Below are 18662 nucleotides of genomic sequence, written 5' to 3'. Positions count from 1 at the left end.
TTACAGTTGGAGGCTACGTAGGCTGTGTCCACCACCGCTGTTCCCCGTTTTCCAATGTGGATTTACATAGCCAGATTTCCGTGGAAGTGAGGAGGGTGGCGACTGCCGAGCCTTTCAGGAACCGAGACGACACACAGCAAACAACTTCACTCCCCGCTTTGGAAACTTGTGTCGCCGTACTTAGTTTGGGCCGACATCTTCGACACTTTCCTCGGTCCTCAACTCTACTCCCCCTCCCCGTGACCGGAGGCAGGCTGGGAGGTTTTCGTGCAAGTTGGGAAGCAGTTGACGCCGGTTAGAGGGGCTTTGGCCATGGCCGGAGGTGGTGGAGGCGGTGGCTGCAGCGGGCTTTCTCCTCTCGGGCCCGTACCGCCGATGTGGTATCACCGGGACCTCAGTCGAGCTGCGGCCGAGGAGCTGCTGGCTCGCGCCGGGAGAGACGGCAGCTTCCTAGTACGGGACAGCGAGAGTGTCAACGGGGCTTATGCTTTGTGTGTTCTGTAAGTACCTTTTAATCGTTCCAGAAATACAAAACTCATAGTTTACAAACAATACTCCTTGTCGTGTTTACTCTTGTTTTCTGCCCCAACTTGCTTTTTTGCTTTCATTTGGCACTGCTTGAACGTGAACAAATACATTCAGGCGTGATGCCTTCACTGTCTTAAAGTTTGGTGATTTTTTTATTTTTTTATTTATTTATTATTTTGCTTGACCTTAATGTCTTGTTACTGGTTGTACATTCTTGCAATTTAAACTTCGAGGACATAGGCAGCAGGGGAGAGAAAGGCACGTAAACTCCAGCATAACATTCACTACTTCTAGATGTGGTAGCCTGCAGCGTCATTTTCTTTTACAGGGCGCCCGGCTCAGTGTGTGGGTGCTCAACATTGCTATTAAAATGTAGTTAGTATAGCCGTGGTTAAAAAAAAAAGAAGTGTTTTTATACAGTGCTTGCTGACAGGAAGGATGCATATTATAGCCCAGCCCTCATGGCAGAAATAAATGATAAAACAAATCTTCCATTCAAATAACATCTATCCACTACTCCCTTTCGTGAGACAACAAACATGAACAGATTACAGATCGTCACATCTAGACAAACTTCACAACTGCCACTGATGTTTCATTTTCTTTTCAAATGTACCATACCATGTCTAAAAACGACAAGGTAAGTCACATGACAATGTTATTGCCCCCACACACTCATTCAAGACTACCAGCCGGCATTAAAAAGCGTGTCACGTGGCCTAGTGCTGTGTCATTGACTTGACCTGCATCCTCTGTCTGATCATTTACTCCATGCTGATTTTAGGCATGCACCTCAGTTTGGATGGGCAGTTTCTTGCACAGGCGACAACAGCCGAATTGCATCACGTGACGCATTGTGAAACATTGCGTCGTGTAGCAACCACAACTCATGACTATGGAACGAGCAGCGAATATCCAGTTCCGGCGCGGCTTCTTTAAACTTTACATAGCAAAATGAATGTCACTGTCCAAATCAAATCAACAAATCCCATTGAAAGAAGTTTCAATTTCAGTATGCCGGTCCAGCTATCAGAACAGTCAGTAATTCTAACAAACTCAAACATCTGACAACTCTGCTTTTCTTCTGTGTGTGAGTTTTTGTCAAATTCCCCAAGAATAATTTATAATGTTTAATGGGATTGAGGTCAGAAGTCACATTCTGCCAGCCAAGCATACCTTTATGGCTCTGAGGCACAGTCATGCTTGACCAAAGAAGGGCCTTCCTCAAACCTCAAACCAGCAACAAATTGGAACTCTATTATTGTCTGTATACTGTACGCATAGAAGATACAAGCATGCTTGCCCTGTGGTGACTCATACACAGCCATGTACTTCCTTCACGTGGGCTTTGGACCCATCTATGTGTTTCCATTATGTTAATGTATGCCGGTACATTGAAGGGAAGAGTGTTTGTCTTGGAGAATTTGAAGAGTCTGCTTTCACACTGCTCTCTCCAGCCAATTAGTCTTCAGAGGTTTGCATGTCACATCTGCTTAACCAAGTCGCTCTCCATTTCGACGAAAGGAAAACACCACTCGAGATGATTGAATATGAATATGATTGAGTTTTCAATATGTTAAGTTCAGTTTCTTCATTTCATTTATTTAATATAATTGCACTTTACAAATTTTAAACAATTAACCACTGCTATTGGGGTACGTTTTAAAGTAACCCCTCCTGACATTTCTTATACCGTATCGTATTTCATCAAGAGTTCATAGTCCAAGGTGAGAGATTGCTTTGGTGACCAGGATGGTGACCAATTCCTGTGAGTCATCTTTTATCGTGTTCTCAACAAAGGGGTGAGTGAGTCTCACTCCTACATTTTGAAGAATGCCCCCCCCCCCCCATCCATTAGCACCAACCTTACCCCGAGATCACTTTGTGGTTCTTCAGTTTTCTTGGTCTTATAAAAAGGCAGTGTGTGATTTCCTCTGTCATTTGAGACGGCTCCAACCAAATTGGAAATTCCTGTCTTGGTAACCATGTAGCGCGTCTAAACACGTTGCATTTCGGACTTGTCTTTCTGTGCATAGGTGATAACAATTTAAAACATAATTTTAATTGTGTGCTCTAAATATATCTCAGTTTGAGGTTGGGAATCTTTCTGGATGGCCATTGTTTTGAAACTTGATTAGGCACTCAATCTTTCTTAAAAGTTCCCACTCCAATTAACTTGAGCTCTGACGGTAAGTGTTTGTATATTTTCTGGCAAGGCTAAGTGATTGGGTTTTTACTGTCAACATACTCTGTTGTTATCAACACAAGTACACAGACACACACATGCTTGCATAGAGCATACTCTCTGGAATTTTATCTGTAAAGTTTTTCTCCTTCCCCTCCCCCTTGAAACAACACTTGGAGAATCTTGTCACCCTTCAACAGGATGACAGACACACTAAAGTTCAAAATGGATCTGATACCATTGTGACTCTAAACGATTTCTGCTTACAAGATTCCCTGTGTTGTTGAGTAACATTTGGATATTTTTCCCATCATCTGCTCAGATTTGAGAACGATTGAGACTGCGTATGTTGCTTCTGTTCACGTCCAAACACACTGTAAACAGAAATGCACAAATATACAACAGACTGTTTAAAGTACTTGACACACATAGGTCGACACACAACTGTGAGGCGCACGGCCAGTGTACACAACCCGCAAGGTTTGCTTGGTAAATTGAATATTATGTCCGGTCCACTGAGCAGACTCTGAGCACAGACATGAAAACCATCGATGTTCAGCTCGTAGCTGCAGGCACACAGCCATGGCGGTGCAATCCCAATGTCACAACATTGACGGACAACTAGTTAAAAGTGTTTTAGTAATCAGAACGGCGCTTTGCGTTGATGTTGTTGAAATGACGAAAGCAACTTTTATTTTAAAAAGCATTTTATTCCACTATTGACTGTGTTTATGCCTCAATGGTCTGTGTGTAAAAAATGGTCCACTGTATCATGCCACTATAAGGATGCAGACTGCTCTCTATTTATAATCGACAGCAACAGGTTTAACTTTTCCAGACTCCTCCTCCCCCATTCTAGAACACACACGCACACACACACGGCCCAACTAGCTGATATATACTGCAGAGGAAATGATTGTTTTTATACTTTTTCTGGTTTCATTTGTAGTTCTCTCTAATCTTGTGTGCAGGTTTCAGAAGCATGTCCACACATACAGAATCCTCCCAGATGAAGAAGGATTTTTGGCTGTGCAGGTGCAGAGAAGACACACACTCATGCACAACCACGTACAGTACACACACACACACACACACACACACACACACTCACACACACTCGGTTCTTAAAAAGTTCAACATGTGGACTCAAGAGAAAAAAAACCGTATTTGCTTCAGTAGCAGCTGGTAGGCAGGCAGAGATGCTTTGCTTGGCTCTGGGCTCCCTCATTGACACACACACACACAGACGGTGCCAACAGCAGTCTCTTTGTGTGTCGTTCAACAGCTGTGCAGTCCACACCATCGCCACATGCCACCCACATGCCTCACAGGCACACGCCACCATGGCGCTCTCCCACATTGCAAACACACTTTGCTGCTTTAACTGTGACGTCTAACACTTAGCGTTTTTTGCCAGCTCAAAGATTCATCTGGCTGGCTTCAATGGAATCTGTGTGCAATGTGCCAAAACACCTCCTCCTGATTTCAACTACTATATTTAGACTGCTGGTCATATTTGCTTCTGCGGCATGAATTACTGAATTATTTGGGCCACCAGACCATGACCAGACTATTTGTAGCAAAGTTGGTTCCATGTCTGCATTATAAAAATAACACTTCCTCTTTTCCCGTGTCTTTTGGTATATCCTTCCGTTTGTCTTCCTCCCAGACGTCACAGGGTGTGCAGCCCAAGAGGTTTAAAACATTACCAGAGCTTGTGTCGCTGTACCTGCAGCCCAGTCAGGGTCTGGTGACCACTCTGCTTTACGCTGTTGACCAAGAGGAAACCGCCATCCCCGATGACCGTGACTATTCAGGTACTTCTGCAAATAGAAGCCCAGTGGTGGCCTGTGTTGTCATGTTTTCCGGTTAAACATCTCCTCCATGAATGTTAGATGGCGAGGATGAGAAGCCACCCCTCCCCCCTCGCTCAGCCTCCACATCTACTCCTCCAAGTTCAGACACGCCCACCGACAGGTACAAAGTGCACCACTAAGTCACAAACACTGTCTTGATTTTATTTTGTGCTACGTGTGCCTCCCTGCAATACACGTGCAGTTGCTCAGTTGCACCCTGCACACACAGGCACAGACACACACACATGCAGCCCTCCCTCCCTTCTCTGCTTAATAAGGCAAGCCACATCCCGTCGAAAGGCACCTAGATAACAGATGAGTGTAGCTGTCATGAAAAGCAGCTCTAATCTATTTGTTATGAAATTTCTTTGGATGCCAAACTGCAAATATGCAGTAGACCTCATATTTCTCAAACGGAATGTTTCTCGTCCAGACGTTTTGTACTGTTCTTGAATGGTAATTTTGACGTGAGAGAGCCCTTTGCATTGGAAAGAGATATGGTAATAGTGTTGGTGTTTTTCAAATATGTTTACGAACTAATTTGTCATGCTTCAGTGCCCCAACAGCGAATGGCCTGACCACCATCTCCCATGAGTATCTGAAGGGCAGCTACGCTTTAGACCTTGAGGCTGTCAAACAGGGAGCCTGCTCACTGCCTCATCTCAACAAAACACTTGTGGCCTCTTGCAAGCGTCTCAATGGGTGAGAGAGATATTCGGTCACACGCTCATGGGCGAATTTGTGGTGGACGGATTAAAAAGATGTAGGACGAACGGAAATGCTTTCATACTTTTCTCATTGTTGCTGTATACCGTATGCTGAAGCACAAGTGACCTGTGAAACCCCCTTTCTCCTCACATGAAAAGGGAAGTGGATAAGGTCCTGTCTGGTCTCGAGATCCTGTCAAAAGTCTTCGATCAGCAGAGTGCCTTCATGGTCTCCAAGATGATTCAACAAGTACGTCCTCTGTACCTTTCAATGTCTAACTGCGTTTCTTTATATATTAATCACAGATTTGCCTGGTGCAAGAAAGGTGAAATGAAAGCTGAGACAATATGAATGTGTCACTGGTTTTAATATTAATGAGACCAGGATATTCTCTGCAGTTTTTTCTCTCAGGATATAAAGCAATAGTGAAACAAAAGTCATACTGTCATTGAAACAATGCACCCCGATGAAACACTTAACCATAGTGTTTACACTATTGAAGACTTTTGACGCCGTTCAAATTTCATCTTCCTTGGAAACGCACGATTGCATTTTTATATCTTGCAGTCGGTCAATCAGGGTGGAGACCAGGAGTTGGAGAACCTTGTGACCAAGTTGGCAATTCTCAAAGACCTCCTGTCATCCATAGAGAAGAAGGTAACCACATCACGCGTTTAGTGGTTGGGCTTGAATCCTTCCCATTTGTGCCTTCCCTACTGTAGCCAAATAGTTTACGCTGGCCTTTACATGGGACAGGGAAGGAAACCAACCGAGCGCGATCGAGCAAGCTACATGTCTCAACCCAAGTGATGCTCCACCTTCTCTATTAGGTCACATCCAGGAAATGGCTAACAGTTTCCTTGTTGACTCCAACATTGTACCCCAGAACAATGCAATGCTTGTGTGTGCGCTCTCGGGTTTATCTTTTTGGTCCACATACTTACACTATGTATTTATCTTATAATGCTCCTCTCAGGCTCTGAAAGCTCTTCAGGACATGAGTTTGTCCACCTTGTGCTCCCCTCCTCCTCTCTCCATGCGTCACAGCAAAGCCATCCCAGTGCAACTATTCGAGGTACGAATCCATTGTGTCACCTTTTTTTCTTCAAGCCCCAGGGGAATATTATTCCCTCTGTGATTGTTTTAACATGAAAGTATACTCAATGTCCTATGGAGAGAACATTTCTGCTGCAAATCCTGATTTCACGAGGCATTGCAGACTTGAACTCTGAGCAGACTGTGGAGTCATGGATTGCTCATCATGCTTTAGGAAGTGTTTCCCAGACGAGTAATGTGATACCAAAGGGATGTTTGTAATGCTTTTCCCGTAGCATCGTCCGTGGTTTTCACACACCCAATGATATTTGGCACTTTTGTTCTCCCATTTACCCAGAAATGAGGCACCATTTTGAGTTCTTAAGTGTATGCCCTAGATTTGTACCAACACCAGTGCAAAGTTTTGTTGGGTTAAAAAAAACGAAGAAACTACCGAGGGGTCTTGTGAAAATGGTAATGTGATAAATGGGGATGTCTTATTTGCAATACTTAGCCTTCAGCCGATTTGGCATTCTCTGTGGTGAACTCTTTTCAACAGCTTCCTGTTTGCACAGGAATAGAGATATTTTCGTCACAGAGGGTTCAACATGTGGCATCTGATTCACCCTCTGGGACAGCAACAGGCAACAGTCAAGGTTTTAAAAGCCCACTGAAAATAAACATGTTTAAAAATATTCAGTGCAACGACGAAGTCTCAAATGAGCAGGATTCTGTGAACTTTCATCTGACACTAATGTTCAATAAGGGCGTCGGAGATATTTTATGTAATCGTGTGGTATGTTGGCTGGTCTTCATACGACATTATTCCTTCGCAGTTGGGAGTGTTACTGTATTTGATTACTTTGTATCCCTGGTTATGAAATTAGCCATAGTTTCTCCTTAACTTGTCAACGAATGTATTTAATTATTTCTGTCACGCCTCACAGGTCAAACTGGATGTCTACCTGGCAGAGCTGACCAAGATAGGGAAGAGTCAGAAGTACACTCTGTCTGTAGACGTGGAAGGAGGGAGACTGGTTGTGATGAAGAAGGTGAAGGACAGCCAGGAAGACTGGACTACATTCACGCATGACAAAAGTAAGCGAAACAAATCAAAGTGGAGATGACGGAAAACAGATACCGCAAACTGTACTTTACATTACATTTTATTTGATCTTCTCTTTCCATTTCTCTCTTTGCCTTTTCCTCCCGTCCCATCACTCTTGTCTGTTGACCTCTCAGTCCGTCAGCTGATCAAGTCTCAGCGGGTGCAGAATAAGCTGGGCATTGTTTTTGAGAAGGAAAAGGACAAGAGCCAGAGGAAAGACTTCATATTTGCGAGTGCCAAGGTCTCTGCGTGCACACACACATATATATGGACACAGTGCCAAGACTAAACACCTGCACATTATAATCTTGACATGAACACAGAAATGGCACAGACAATAGATTCACACTGTCGTAAGGCATTCTTAAAAACTGAACTTATATTTTATACTGTAGACACGATCGATTACTCACAATGTTACAACTTAAGGTTGGTTTTTAAGCGCATGTGTGCTTGTGTGTGTTTTAGAAGCGGGAGGCCTTTTGCCAGCTGCTACAGCTGATGAAAAACAAACATTCCAACCAGGATGAGCCTGACATGATATCTGTCTTCATCGGCACCTGGAACATGGGTGAGACATTTTTTCAGCGATTCGATTTCCTCTTTACTAATAACCACACTTCCTGACTAATATTTCTGTGGAATAGTTGTATTGGCAACAATAACTGTAACACTGTATTTTTCATATACTGCGTAAACTGTGTCTAATCATCTGAGTTGTAAATTATCATCAAATATTGAATTACTCTTCCACCGTTGGTTGTCAGGCTCGGTTCCTGCTCCCAAATCAGTCGCCTCCTGGGTGTTGTGCCGAGGACTCGGAAAGACTCTAGACGAGATGACTGTCACTATTCCACATGACCTGTATGCATTTGGCACGCAAGAAAACTCTGTGTGCGATCGGGAGTGGGTGGAGTCGTTACGGGCCATGTTGAAAGAACAAACAGAACTGGATTATAAACCGGTGAGGAAAGCTTGTTGTCGTCATCCTTCTATTTTTTTTTTTTTTCTCGAAAGGATTGTTAGCCAGTCTGTCACAGGACACAAACATCAATTCACGCTCACACTCACACACGGACGACTCCTCGGTTAGCCGAGCGAGCATATTTTGGAATGTGAGAGGGAAGCACCTGGAGAAAATCCACATAACAGCAGGAAGAATATGCAAACACAACAGAGAAAGTCCAAAGATGAGATTTAAATCTGGAACCTTTTGACCGTGAGGCACGAACCACATGTGCTTCCTGTTTATTTATTTGATTTTATAATTGGTAAACAAAGACGCTGTTTCCTAACTAGCTTTTATTTGACTTGCTTTTAGATAGCGGTACAGACACTGTGGAACATCAAGCTTGCTGTGCTGGTGAAGCCAGAACATGAGAACCGCATCAGCCATGTTGGAATGTCCAGTGTCAAGACTGGCATCGCCAATACACTCGGTAACTTCAATACTACAAGCACATTTCCAAACGGTTGTTCCTGTTCAGATGAAGCTTATCCCAGCTGACTGTTGGTAAAAGAAGAACAATAAATCAGACTGATTGCCAGTCAATTACAGGGCACATTAAGAGCCAGACAACTATTAAACATTTGATACCATGAAGTTGGAACCGTAGGGAACCACTTCTTTCTTAATAACGTGCTACAGTATTCATCTTTTTTTTTTTTTTTTTTGCATTTCACACTGGTTAAAACCTAAAACATTGTATGTTCTTGAACACGGTTTAAAGATAGAACAGAAATGATATAGTGCAGTCTTATAAGTACATAATTGAGGTTCACAACTACTCTGTAAAGCTATGCCAAATTTTGTCAAGTACAATTTGTGTAAATTTCTCCTAAAATGAGATCCAAGACTATTTGATATACAGCTTGTTGAAATGCAATTTCCTCTGTGTGGTTTAACTGTTCAGTGGCAGATTTTTTTTTGTTAACGTTTGGTCCACTATATGTGTTTCCAGGTAACAAAGGCGCTGTGGGTGTTTCTTTCATGTTCAACGGAACATCTTTTGGTTTTGTGAACTGTCACTTGACTTCAGGGAACGAGAAGATTGCAAGGTACTGTTCCCTCACTTAAATGTTTCCATTATGTATAGTCAAAGTCAAAGAGATCGAAGAGATCAAAATTGCGTTTCCTACAATCCCACGATGACAAGACATATTACACCCAATTGGTCCACGGACAAACAAAACATTCAAGTAAACAATACAAAAAGTAAAAACAAGAAGGCACATACAATGAATAAATAAGAGCAATAAATAAATAAGAGCAATATATATGTATATATGTATATATATATATGTATATATAAATATATATATAGAGAGAGAGATAGATATATATATATTGATATATATTGTTAATTTCTCTCTACCGACCATAGTAACAGGCAAAACAATCAAATGCTCCTCCACTAAATAAGTGCAGATACATAATTAACCTGTGTAACCACTTTTTGTGAATCATTTAGCCAAGTGTTGTGGCGTAAACAAATATTCCAATGTGAAATATGCGCCTTGCCTCAATTACGGTTGAGAAACACTGGTCTACTGACTCTTGCAGGAGGAACCAAAACTATCTGGACATTTTGCGCCTGCTTTCACTTGGAGACAAACAGCTGAGTTCCTTTGACATTTCACTGCGCTTCACGCATCTCTTCTGGCTTGGAGATCTCAACTATAGGCTGGACATGGACATACAGGTGAAGCAGGACCCGTTAAGACACACATCATGCCGAGTGCCTGTGAAGTCACTTATTAATTATTCGCGTTTCTATATTCACAGGAGATTCTTAACTACATTAACAGGAAGGAATTTGATCCACTGCTTAAGGTGGACCAGCTAAACTTGGAACGAGAGAAAAACAAAGTGTTTTTACGCTTTGGTTGGTATAACTCACTTTCCAGCTTTCAAATAGAATATCTGCTTGGGGACATTTCTCAAAAACATTTTCTATACAGCTTCTCCTCATTTGATTATGCCAGGACGAGTGTCAAATAGAAAATAAAAACAACCAAAGGGCTAATTCAAGATACATTACATGAATATTTGATTGAAATGAATTGGATAATTAATATACACCTTTTACATAAATGTTATGAATGTCGTTTTACAGCAGAAGAAGAGATCTCATTCCCGCCTACCTACCGATACGAGCGTGGCTCCAGGGACACGTATGTTTGGCAGAAACAGAAAGCCACTGGGGTGTGTTTAGAAATTCATACACAAATCATCACTCATATGCCTGACAGCTTTAGTTCATTTGTGGTTTTCATTGCAAGCCGCTTTGATAATGTTGTGGTTTGGTCTCCTTTGCTGTCAGATGAGGACGAATGTTCCATCGTGGTGTGACAGGATCTTGTGGAAGTCTTACCCAGAAACACACATTGTTTGCAATTCCTACGGTAAGACAGTTCATAATATCTCATTTAGTAATTTTTTTCCGACTTTCTTTTAAATCCACCTACCAATACTTTTATCATTATATACTCTTTTTAGGGTGCACCGATGATATTGTGACCAGTGACCACTCCCCAGTGTTTGGTACATTTGAGGTGGGGGTGACCTCGCAGTTTGTCTCCAAGAAAGGTATAAATGGAAGAGACATCATAAATATTATCATCAACTAGTAAACTGTCCTAGATGTGTAGTCCAGATCTTGTAGTCAATTTATTTGTGGGGTTTGACAAGAGAGACATTCTTGCGTTCTGTAAATGTTTTTTCTTTTTTTTCAAACTGGAATTTTACCAAATAATATAAAGCACTCATCTGAGAACAGTTGAAATAAAGCAGGAAAAAAACAGTTATGCAACTAAACGACCGCAACATCTTTTTTTTTTTTTTTTTTTTGTTTGTTTGTTATTTTTGTTGTCTAGGGCTGCCTAAATCTTCCGAACAGGCTTACATTGAATTTGAGAGCATCGAGGCCATTGTGAAGACTGCTAGCAGAACCAAGTTCTTCATCGAATTCTACTCCACGTGTTTGGAAGGTGAGACAAAGCAATCTTTTCCTCACTTGCATTCAGACTGACAGACATCTCCCACAAACTAACAAACTAAGTCAACCTCACCTGCCACAAGATTGTCGATTTCCTACCTCGAGGTTATAATAGAACTTCATCTCTTTCTTTTTTTCCGTGTCTTTTTACCTCCCTCCCCAATTCCAGGGAGTCAGTATACCTTTACATTATGTTGCTCCCACCTCCGCCTGCCCACTCTCATTGCACTTTTGTATTAAAGTCCAAAGAAACGTGACCCAACTTCTCGTTCCCTTCCCTTCCCTTTGTCGCCTCTCCCGACCCCTTCTGCCCTGCGTTTCTCTGTCTCTCTCTCTTTCTCTCAAACGTAGAATTCAAGAAGAGTTACGAGAACGACAGTCAGAGTAGCGATAACATTAACTTCCTCCGCGTGGGCTGGTCCAACAAGCAGTTGACGACGCTCAAACCTCTTCTGTCGGAGATCGAATACCTTCAGGACCAACACCTGCTGCTCACTGTGAAATCCCTGGATGGATATGAATCTTATGGTATAAGCGCCGTGTGTCTCTTTCGTCCATAAAGTTATAGTCGCTTGTTTCTTTTGCAAGTGGTGTGATTTGACCTGGAGTTTCATCCTGTGTGTTTGTGTCCTCGCCAGGAGAGTGCGTGTTAGCGTTAAAGTCAATGATTGGCAGCACACCACAGCAGTTCCACACCTACCTGTCTCATCGCGGCGAGGAAACAGGAAACATCAGGGGCTCGATGAGGGTCAGAGTCCCTTCCGAAAGAATGGGAACCAGGGAGAGGCTTTATGGTATTTGCACATGTGTGAATGGATCATTTTAAAAAGTTACAGATTTACATACTTTCTCCATCCGAGTGCCAGCAGTTTTGCTGGCTGCTGTCAAATTTGAAAATAGGCTGAAAGTTGAAATCTCTGTTCCATTTGACTTCAGAATGGATCAGTGTGGACAAAGATGAAACGGGGGTACCCAAAGGGAAATCTACCATGTCGTCGAGAGTGGGGCACGAATATGTCAAGTTAGTACAATTCAAACACCAAGCATCATACATAAAAATGTTTTTGTAGCGTGTGTGTTATTGTATTTATAATGTCATGGGTGTTGATGACATTGAAATCATTTGGTGTACTGTATTATCATTTTCTCAGCGCTTCCTGTTGTGCGGACTTTATCTTAAACGGCCCCTACTATTGTTTACAATTTGTTTCGCATAACTTTACTGTTCCGCAGGCCACCTATTGTTCGTAAACAACTTGGAGAGCTGGGCAAGGTCAACGAAGAGGGCGAGAAGAGCAGCAGGGAGGAAACTGCTGCGAGGTGAGAGCACGATGAGCGCTACTACAGTCCAACCTTAAAAATGGACAAGAATCTGTCCTATGACACAGGTTCCCCTCTGCTGGAGACCGCAATTAATGCCACAACTGCCCTCGCGAATGTTATGTTAAGATAGTGGATCTTTAATACATGCATTAAAAAAATGTATCGTCATTTAAAAAAAAAAAAAAATTAAATTAAGTGTTTAATCAAGCAGCTGTTCTCTTTTGTGAATTCAGGCCTAAGCAAGATTCGTCTGATGGTGATCAGTCTGTCGGCAAGAACAGCTACAACAACCCTGCCTACTATATTTTGGAAGGGGTCCCCAATCAATCGGCCGCTGCTATGTCACCTGAGCTTCTCCCATCGCCCACCGCTCCTCAAGCGATGAAAGGTCCCCCTCCCATCGCTATAGCTCGGACCAAACCCCCTTGTGCTCCCACGGGCCCGTCACACCCACGCAGGCCCATGACGGGTCACACGGTGCGTGCTATCAATGAGGAGGGGTCCTCAGAGGACGATGGAGGCGTTTGTGTCGGAGGGGCACAAGGGGGAGCTCCCACCATAGGGAGCACACTTAATCGCCCACCTCCGGATTTCCCTCCCCCTCCCCTTCCGAAGGGAGCCATGGAGATGGCCGTGGAAGCATCTTTCCTGAAGCCCCGCTCACTTCACCCGGATCTCGCTGAAGTCAAGATCCCGGCGGTTGGTCCTGGTGCTCCGCTGGCCCTTGAGGAAAACTTCAGGCGAGGAGGTGCCGCTGTTAGCGGCGGGGCCATCGGCGGCGGGGCGTTGGACGACCAGTCTTGTTCTGTGCTGCAGATGGCAAAGACACTGAGTGAAACTGAGTTTCCAGGGCAGCCTCCGCGCGCTCCCTCGGCACCGCCTCCCCTTCGGGGGCAGGCCATGGGTTTAGGTCTGGACCCCTGCCGCACCTTCCCACCCAGAAATGCAATCACAGAAAGTATTGCTGAGGATCTTCCCGAAGAGGTGAGAAGCTTAATGCTGCTGAAATAAACTGTATTGCTAATGTTGTCAGGCCAGATTTAAACTGCGCGAGTCAAGTGACACCATTCCAACTTGTTACAAATAGCAAATTCGGATAGGGGTCATGTGATTGTCCTCAGTTTGGAAGAAGCATTAATTTTCATTTCATTAATCATTTGCATCTTTTAGGCACTTTGGGGTAGCAGCAGCTCTTCTTTGTCTGTGGGGGACTCTTCAGTAGGGGAGTGGCTGCAAAGACTGGGACTTGAGAGATACGAGCAGGGCCTCCTGCACAACGGCTGGGATGACCTGGAGTTTCTCAGGTACATGCTTTTAGATACTCCAGTCAGACACGCCTGCCCGTTTATTGTAGTGCACAATGTAAAAAGGAAAAATTGTCTGTGTTTTATTATTTGGCAGTGACATCACAGAGGAGGACCTGGAGGAGGCAGGTGTACTTGACCCCGCCCACAAGTGCATCCTGCTGGAGAGCCTCAGGCAGCAACAGAAACTGTAGCTAAGGATTCGGAGGACTTTCTAAAGCAATCAAAACGTACACTGCCTTCCCACAAGGCCAAACGTCGGCAGAACTGAATGCAAATGTGCCATTTGACGTCCAGTGTGCCTTCTGAGAGTGCGTACACTTCCGTCTTAGCTCTTGACTTGCTGACAACATCCTCTTTCAAACACCCTTGAACTGGTTGTTCCGGACGCGGCCTTATTTAAAGGTCATCGGATGCCACGGTAATACAGAAGGAAAGCATACTGTCATGAGAAACAAATCACACGATACTGGAGAGGAATCTTTTTTTCTAACTTGTGACACGAGTCACCTCAGCAGGAGGAAAATGGAGGCCTTTTTGCACCGGCTTCGCATTTCAAGCCTTGTATGCGCTCCACCACTTTTGATGACAAAGTGGGCCAAGTCTCAGGTATTTCCTCGTGAATGGTCGCAACCTAGCAGACATGTGGGAGGAAGCCAGCCCTCTTAGGGCAAATGTCAAGCCACAAAAAGTCAAAGTGAAAGTGGTAGCTGCATTAGCATGATGCAGAAAGGTTCTCAATCACGTGGACTGAACTCGCTCTTTTGCAGTGGTCGGGATTTCCATTTCAGTTTCTCGTCATATTTATAATATTGTTTGTTTGTGTGAGGGTAAAGGGAATATGGTGCAAATCATAAATGAATGAGCTCAAAGTGCGGAGAACTTGGTTGATGTTTCCATTTCTCATGTCCGCACTCAATTTACTCTACCAGTGCAACTCAAGGTTCATGGACTTGATGATGTCACAATTTAATGTGAAATGGAGATAATTTGTTCTCAAATTTGTTAAGAAAGCCAAGTTCACTAACCTGTTGAAAAAAATAATTGACTGCAGTGTTAGAAACAACTATTCACCTAAGAATGCTTTTCAAACGAGGTATTTTATAGTAGATAAGGAGTCAATTTGCACATTAGAAGAGGTCACTGATAAAAGAAAGGATTTTTTTTCTCATTACGTGGTATTCGTCATGACCGCTAGATGGTGCTGCTGCTACATCATCAGCTCGGAATACTGCCACCATCCATTTTGAACACTTCGCACTATTCGTTCAAAAAAATACAACCAATGCGAGTTATGTTACCTGACCAAGTTCATTTTATTATTTCTTAAACGAGTTCCTGTTTTAAAAGCCATTATAGTGTTTAATTTTGGCGTTAACTTGTGGCCTGTAAGAATACTTCAAATGTCACGTTACGTTGAGTTTCATATACTGAATTGTATGTCTATATCGGGAATAAGACACATCTTTGTTTAAAAAAAAATCAACATCTGTCCCATTTCACCTTACCCTGTGTGTGTGCGCGCGTGCGTGTCATGTCTTGTTCTTTGCTTAGTTCTTAGCTGTTGACTGTTTTAATTTAATGAAAATTGGATAGCTGCATAATATTCTTTTTCCAATTAAAACATAACATGTTTCCTTACTTCAGTTTCTTCTATTGTGTAATAGAAAAACAGAAGAGATGCTGTGGATGTTCATACATACAACATGCCTCATGGAAAGAAAGGGCGTGGTAATGTAATGAACATTTAAGACCATGCATACAAAAAACACGTCACTGAACACATTGTGTCTTGATTCCATAATGTGATTTATTAGAATAATCAGTAGTGCTATAAGGTCTCATTCACTGGAATTTCTGAGACAGATGCATTGCAGTAAAATCAATCTAGTAAGCAATGTCAGGAAAAAAAAAAAAAAAAAAACTTCTATATTCCTATTTTTTTTTATATTACTAATTACAGGATTTACACTCACAAAAAGTTATGAGGAATTTCACAAGAAATTCAAGAGTTCCTTAGTGACACATTTAAAAAAATTAATAAATACATTTTTTTCAGTAGCTATCACAGCTGAAAGGGATTGCAAACAAGTACAAAGAGATGAAGCAATCTCTGGAGATGAACAGATTCTTTTTTTTTTTTTTTCAGGTGGAGACGTCATATATAACAGACACAATAGGAGCCTCTTCTGTCAACATGATATTGCCCTCCTTCCAATTTTACACTTTTCAGAAAGAAAATGGACCCATCAGCTGAAATTGAGCAAAACCATGTGACACGTCATCACCCCAAACGTCCCGAACGAGTAAAATCCCCGCAGGTCTGTAATAAGTACTTGAAAGACGAGCTTAGGCGGGAATCTTTGGCCGATGCAAAGCGGCCTCAAGTTGTTCTCCTTTCTGCTTTGGGAACAAAGTGGCCAGTGTTTAGTGAGGCAAGGCAGAATGGGCCTGAAAGCACCAGGAGTCACAGAGGGAGGTCACGGCCCGGACTTGTTACAGTAAAGGAGGGAGGAAGCCATGAATCGAGGGTCTTTCTAATTGGATTGAGGGGCTCCTCTTCCTTATGCTGGAGCTGTGTGTTGTTAGTTGCTCAATGTTTGGAATTCTGCTTAGGGCTCGTTCGTACCTGATCGACATGCTCATGAGCTCTGATGTGTAGTGCATGTGTATGTGTATGTGTTGGAAGGCAAGATTGAGTGTCCTCGATGAAATGTGGATTTTGATGGGTTTGGAGTCAGATTGGCGGCCGTTTGCGTCCAGGCTGTCAGGGAAGAACATCTGTCTTCAATGTGTCTCCATCTGTGCTTCAGAACAGGTTCGTCTTGATGCCAGCGTTGGGTTTTCTGTGAAAGGAGGACAGGACTCCGGCAAAAGGCCCCGTCATACTGTCCGCCGGCTGCCAGGCCTTCAGAATCTCCTGAGTCTGGGCGGCGGGCTGGGCCACGGCTGGGTTGGATGGCCCCAGGCTGGACCAGCCAGCCGCCTTGAGCCCCTGCAGCACCGGAGAGGCGGAGGCGTTGACATAGCCGCCGTTGGCCGGGGCCGGGCTGGGGCTCAGGCTGGAGGGGCTGCCCAGGTTGCCGTTAGCCGAGCCCGGCAGAGAGGCCGTGCTGTCGGGAGTGGGGCTGCAGGTGGATTCTTTGGACTCGTCGTCGTCCGATGAAGATCTGGTCTCGCCGCCTTTCTTCCCTCCCGAGCCGGAGTTGCTCGTGTTGCCCCCTGCACCAGAGCTGTTGGCTTTGGCGTTGGCGGCACGCTCCTGCTTGCGGAACTTGGCACGCCTGTTCTGAAACCACACCTGGTACGCACACACACACACACAAAGTGGTACTACTTCAGATGGAGGTCAAATAAAGCTAATCCGATCCGCCGCATCTCGAAAGACCACCGCTCGTCTCACCTGTACTCTGGCTTCTGTCAGATCTATCTTGAGAGCCAGCTCCTCTCGGGTATAAATATCCGGATAGTGGGTCTCGGCAAAGACCCTCTCCAGCTCCTTCAACTGGGAACTGGTGAATGTAGTCCGGATTCGCCTCTGCTTCCGTTTCTCGTTCAGGCCCGAGGGGTCTGAGAAGAATTTGTAAGGGACTAGAAAAGGATGGGGAGAAATAATTTGTTGAGAGTCAACATTTTAGAAAATAAACTGCAGATTTAAAAAAAACTATATAACGCTCAAAAGAAAATCAGAGCAAATCCTTTTTTTTTTATGTTAAATCTATAGGTTTTTGGTATAATCTATAATCTGCATATCACTGCAATACATATACATGCAATTTTTTAATGCATATGCCTATATGCACATATTGTCCATATAGTATGAAATGCATTTATAGTGTCAAACATTTTTATTCTACTGGTCAACAATACTTGGTTAAATATTGGTTCATAATGTGCCCATTAATTTGAGGTAATCAAATTAATTCCTTTTTTCTTTTCAGTTCAATTTCCATTCATATGGAAAATACATTTTTTAGGGGGCTTGGGGGGATTTTTTTTAACGTTTCAATAACTACATTTAATGTTCATACAAATAGAATTGCCAAAGGCCTCCGTTTTTGTCTGTGCAGTTTGGACGATTCCCGTTTTCATTTCTCGACGTGTACCTGACGAATAAGGTGTGGGCTGGTGCTCCCTGAGGGCTCCCAGGGTGCAGCTGGCCGTGCTGAGCGGGGTGCAGGCCGGGTTGGTGAAGGGTCCGCTCCGGATGGGGTTGTACTGGAACGAGCTGGCCTGGCTGCACGAGCTGAAGTCCGCGTAGGCCGACGCTTCCATGGCGGCCATGCACGAGTCGTAGGAGTTCAGGTAGGAGTAATCCATTTTATACATGGAGCTCAGCCGGTGGCGGCACCGGGGCGCTGGGAGTCACGGATGGAGGGGAAGGTCGCTCCGGTATCCGCGCACAACGTCTCCCCAAAGTTGGCGCTAAATGTCAGTGCGTCTTAGAATAAAATCCCGTCACCGGTTGCGCGCGTTCTCTCTCCCCCGCTATACTTGCCGTCTCTGCTGCCGCTCGCTCGCCGCGTTTGACAGCGCCGCCGCTCGTTGCCTGTTTATAATAAAGTTGCCAGAGCGGCGCACAATAGCAAGGCGGTGGTCTTGTTTCCATGACAATGC

At 43.8% G+C, this 18662-nt stretch overlaps 2 protein-coding genes across 2 annotated transcripts; one reads left to right on the top strand and one right to left on the bottom strand.

Moving 5' to 3' along the window:
* Positions 1 to 6: 6 nt before the first annotated feature.
* On the top strand, positions 7 to 15686 carry inppl1a (inositol polyphosphate phosphatase-like 1a). Its single transcript, XM_061281638.1, has 27 exons — positions 7 to 500; positions 3685 to 3748; positions 4383 to 4530; positions 4609 to 4690; positions 5125 to 5271; positions 5436 to 5526; positions 5845 to 5934; positions 6254 to 6352; positions 7260 to 7410; positions 7555 to 7661; positions 7889 to 7991; positions 8188 to 8384; positions 8742 to 8859; positions 9382 to 9478; positions 9984 to 10122; positions 10206 to 10305; positions 10537 to 10625; positions 10744 to 10825; positions 10920 to 11009; positions 11297 to 11410; positions 11770 to 11946; positions 12057 to 12212; positions 12355 to 12439; positions 12652 to 12738; positions 12975 to 13725; positions 13912 to 14045; positions 14143 to 15686. The coding sequence occupies exons 1-27, from the start codon at positions 313 to 315 to the stop codon at positions 14237 to 14239; spliced, it is 3783 nt and encodes a 1260-aa protein (XP_061137622.1). The 5' UTR covers positions 7 to 312; the 3' UTR covers positions 14240 to 15686.
* A 642-nt stretch (positions 15687 to 16328) lies between these two features.
* phox2a (paired like homeobox 2A) lies at positions 16329 to 18584 on the bottom strand. Its single transcript, XM_061281642.1, has 3 exons — positions 18152 to 18584; positions 17449 to 17636; positions 16329 to 17346 (listed from the first exon to the last, which is right to left on the bottom strand). The coding sequence occupies exons 1-3, from the start codon at positions 18372 to 18374 to the stop codon at positions 16855 to 16857; spliced, it is 903 nt and encodes a 300-aa protein (XP_061137626.1). The 5' UTR covers positions 18375 to 18584; the 3' UTR covers positions 16329 to 16854.
* Positions 18585 to 18662: the final 78 nt, after the last annotated feature.

This window comes from Syngnathus typhle, linkage group LG6 (assembly GCF_033458585.1).
Source record: "Syngnathus typhle isolate RoL2023-S1 ecotype Sweden linkage group LG6, RoL_Styp_1.0, whole genome shotgun sequence".
Classification (NCBI taxonomy): Eukaryota; Metazoa; Chordata; class Actinopteri; order Syngnathiformes; family Syngnathidae; genus Syngnathus; species Syngnathus typhle.
Note: the sequence above shows the minus strand (reverse complement) of the source record. Positions and strands in the feature narration are given on the sequence as shown.

Coding starts and splice junctions, on each gene's coding strand:
- inppl1a (XM_061281638.1), top strand. CDS start 313: ATGGCCGGAGGTGGTGGAGGCGGTGGCTGCAGCGGGCTTTCTCCTCTC. Junction 3,749..4,382: donor AAGGATTTTTGGCTGTGCAG/GTGCAGAGAAGA, acceptor TCTTCCTCCCAG/ACGTCACAGGGTGTGCAGCC. Junction 7,992..8,187: donor CATCGGCACCTGGAACATGG/GTGAGACATTTT, acceptor GTTGGTTGTCAG/GCTCGGTTCCTGCTCCCAAA.
- phox2a (XM_061281642.1), bottom strand. CDS start 18,374: ATGTATAAAATGGATTACTCCTACCTGAACTCCTACGACTCGTGCATG. Junction 17,637..18,151: donor GCCCACACCTTATTCGTCAG/GTACACGTCGAG, acceptor ATCCTTTTCTAG/TCCCTTACAAATTCTTCTCA. Junction 17,347..17,448: donor TGACAGAAGCCAGAGTACAG/GTGAGACGAGCG, acceptor TGTGCGTACCAG/GTGTGGTTTCAGAACAGGCG.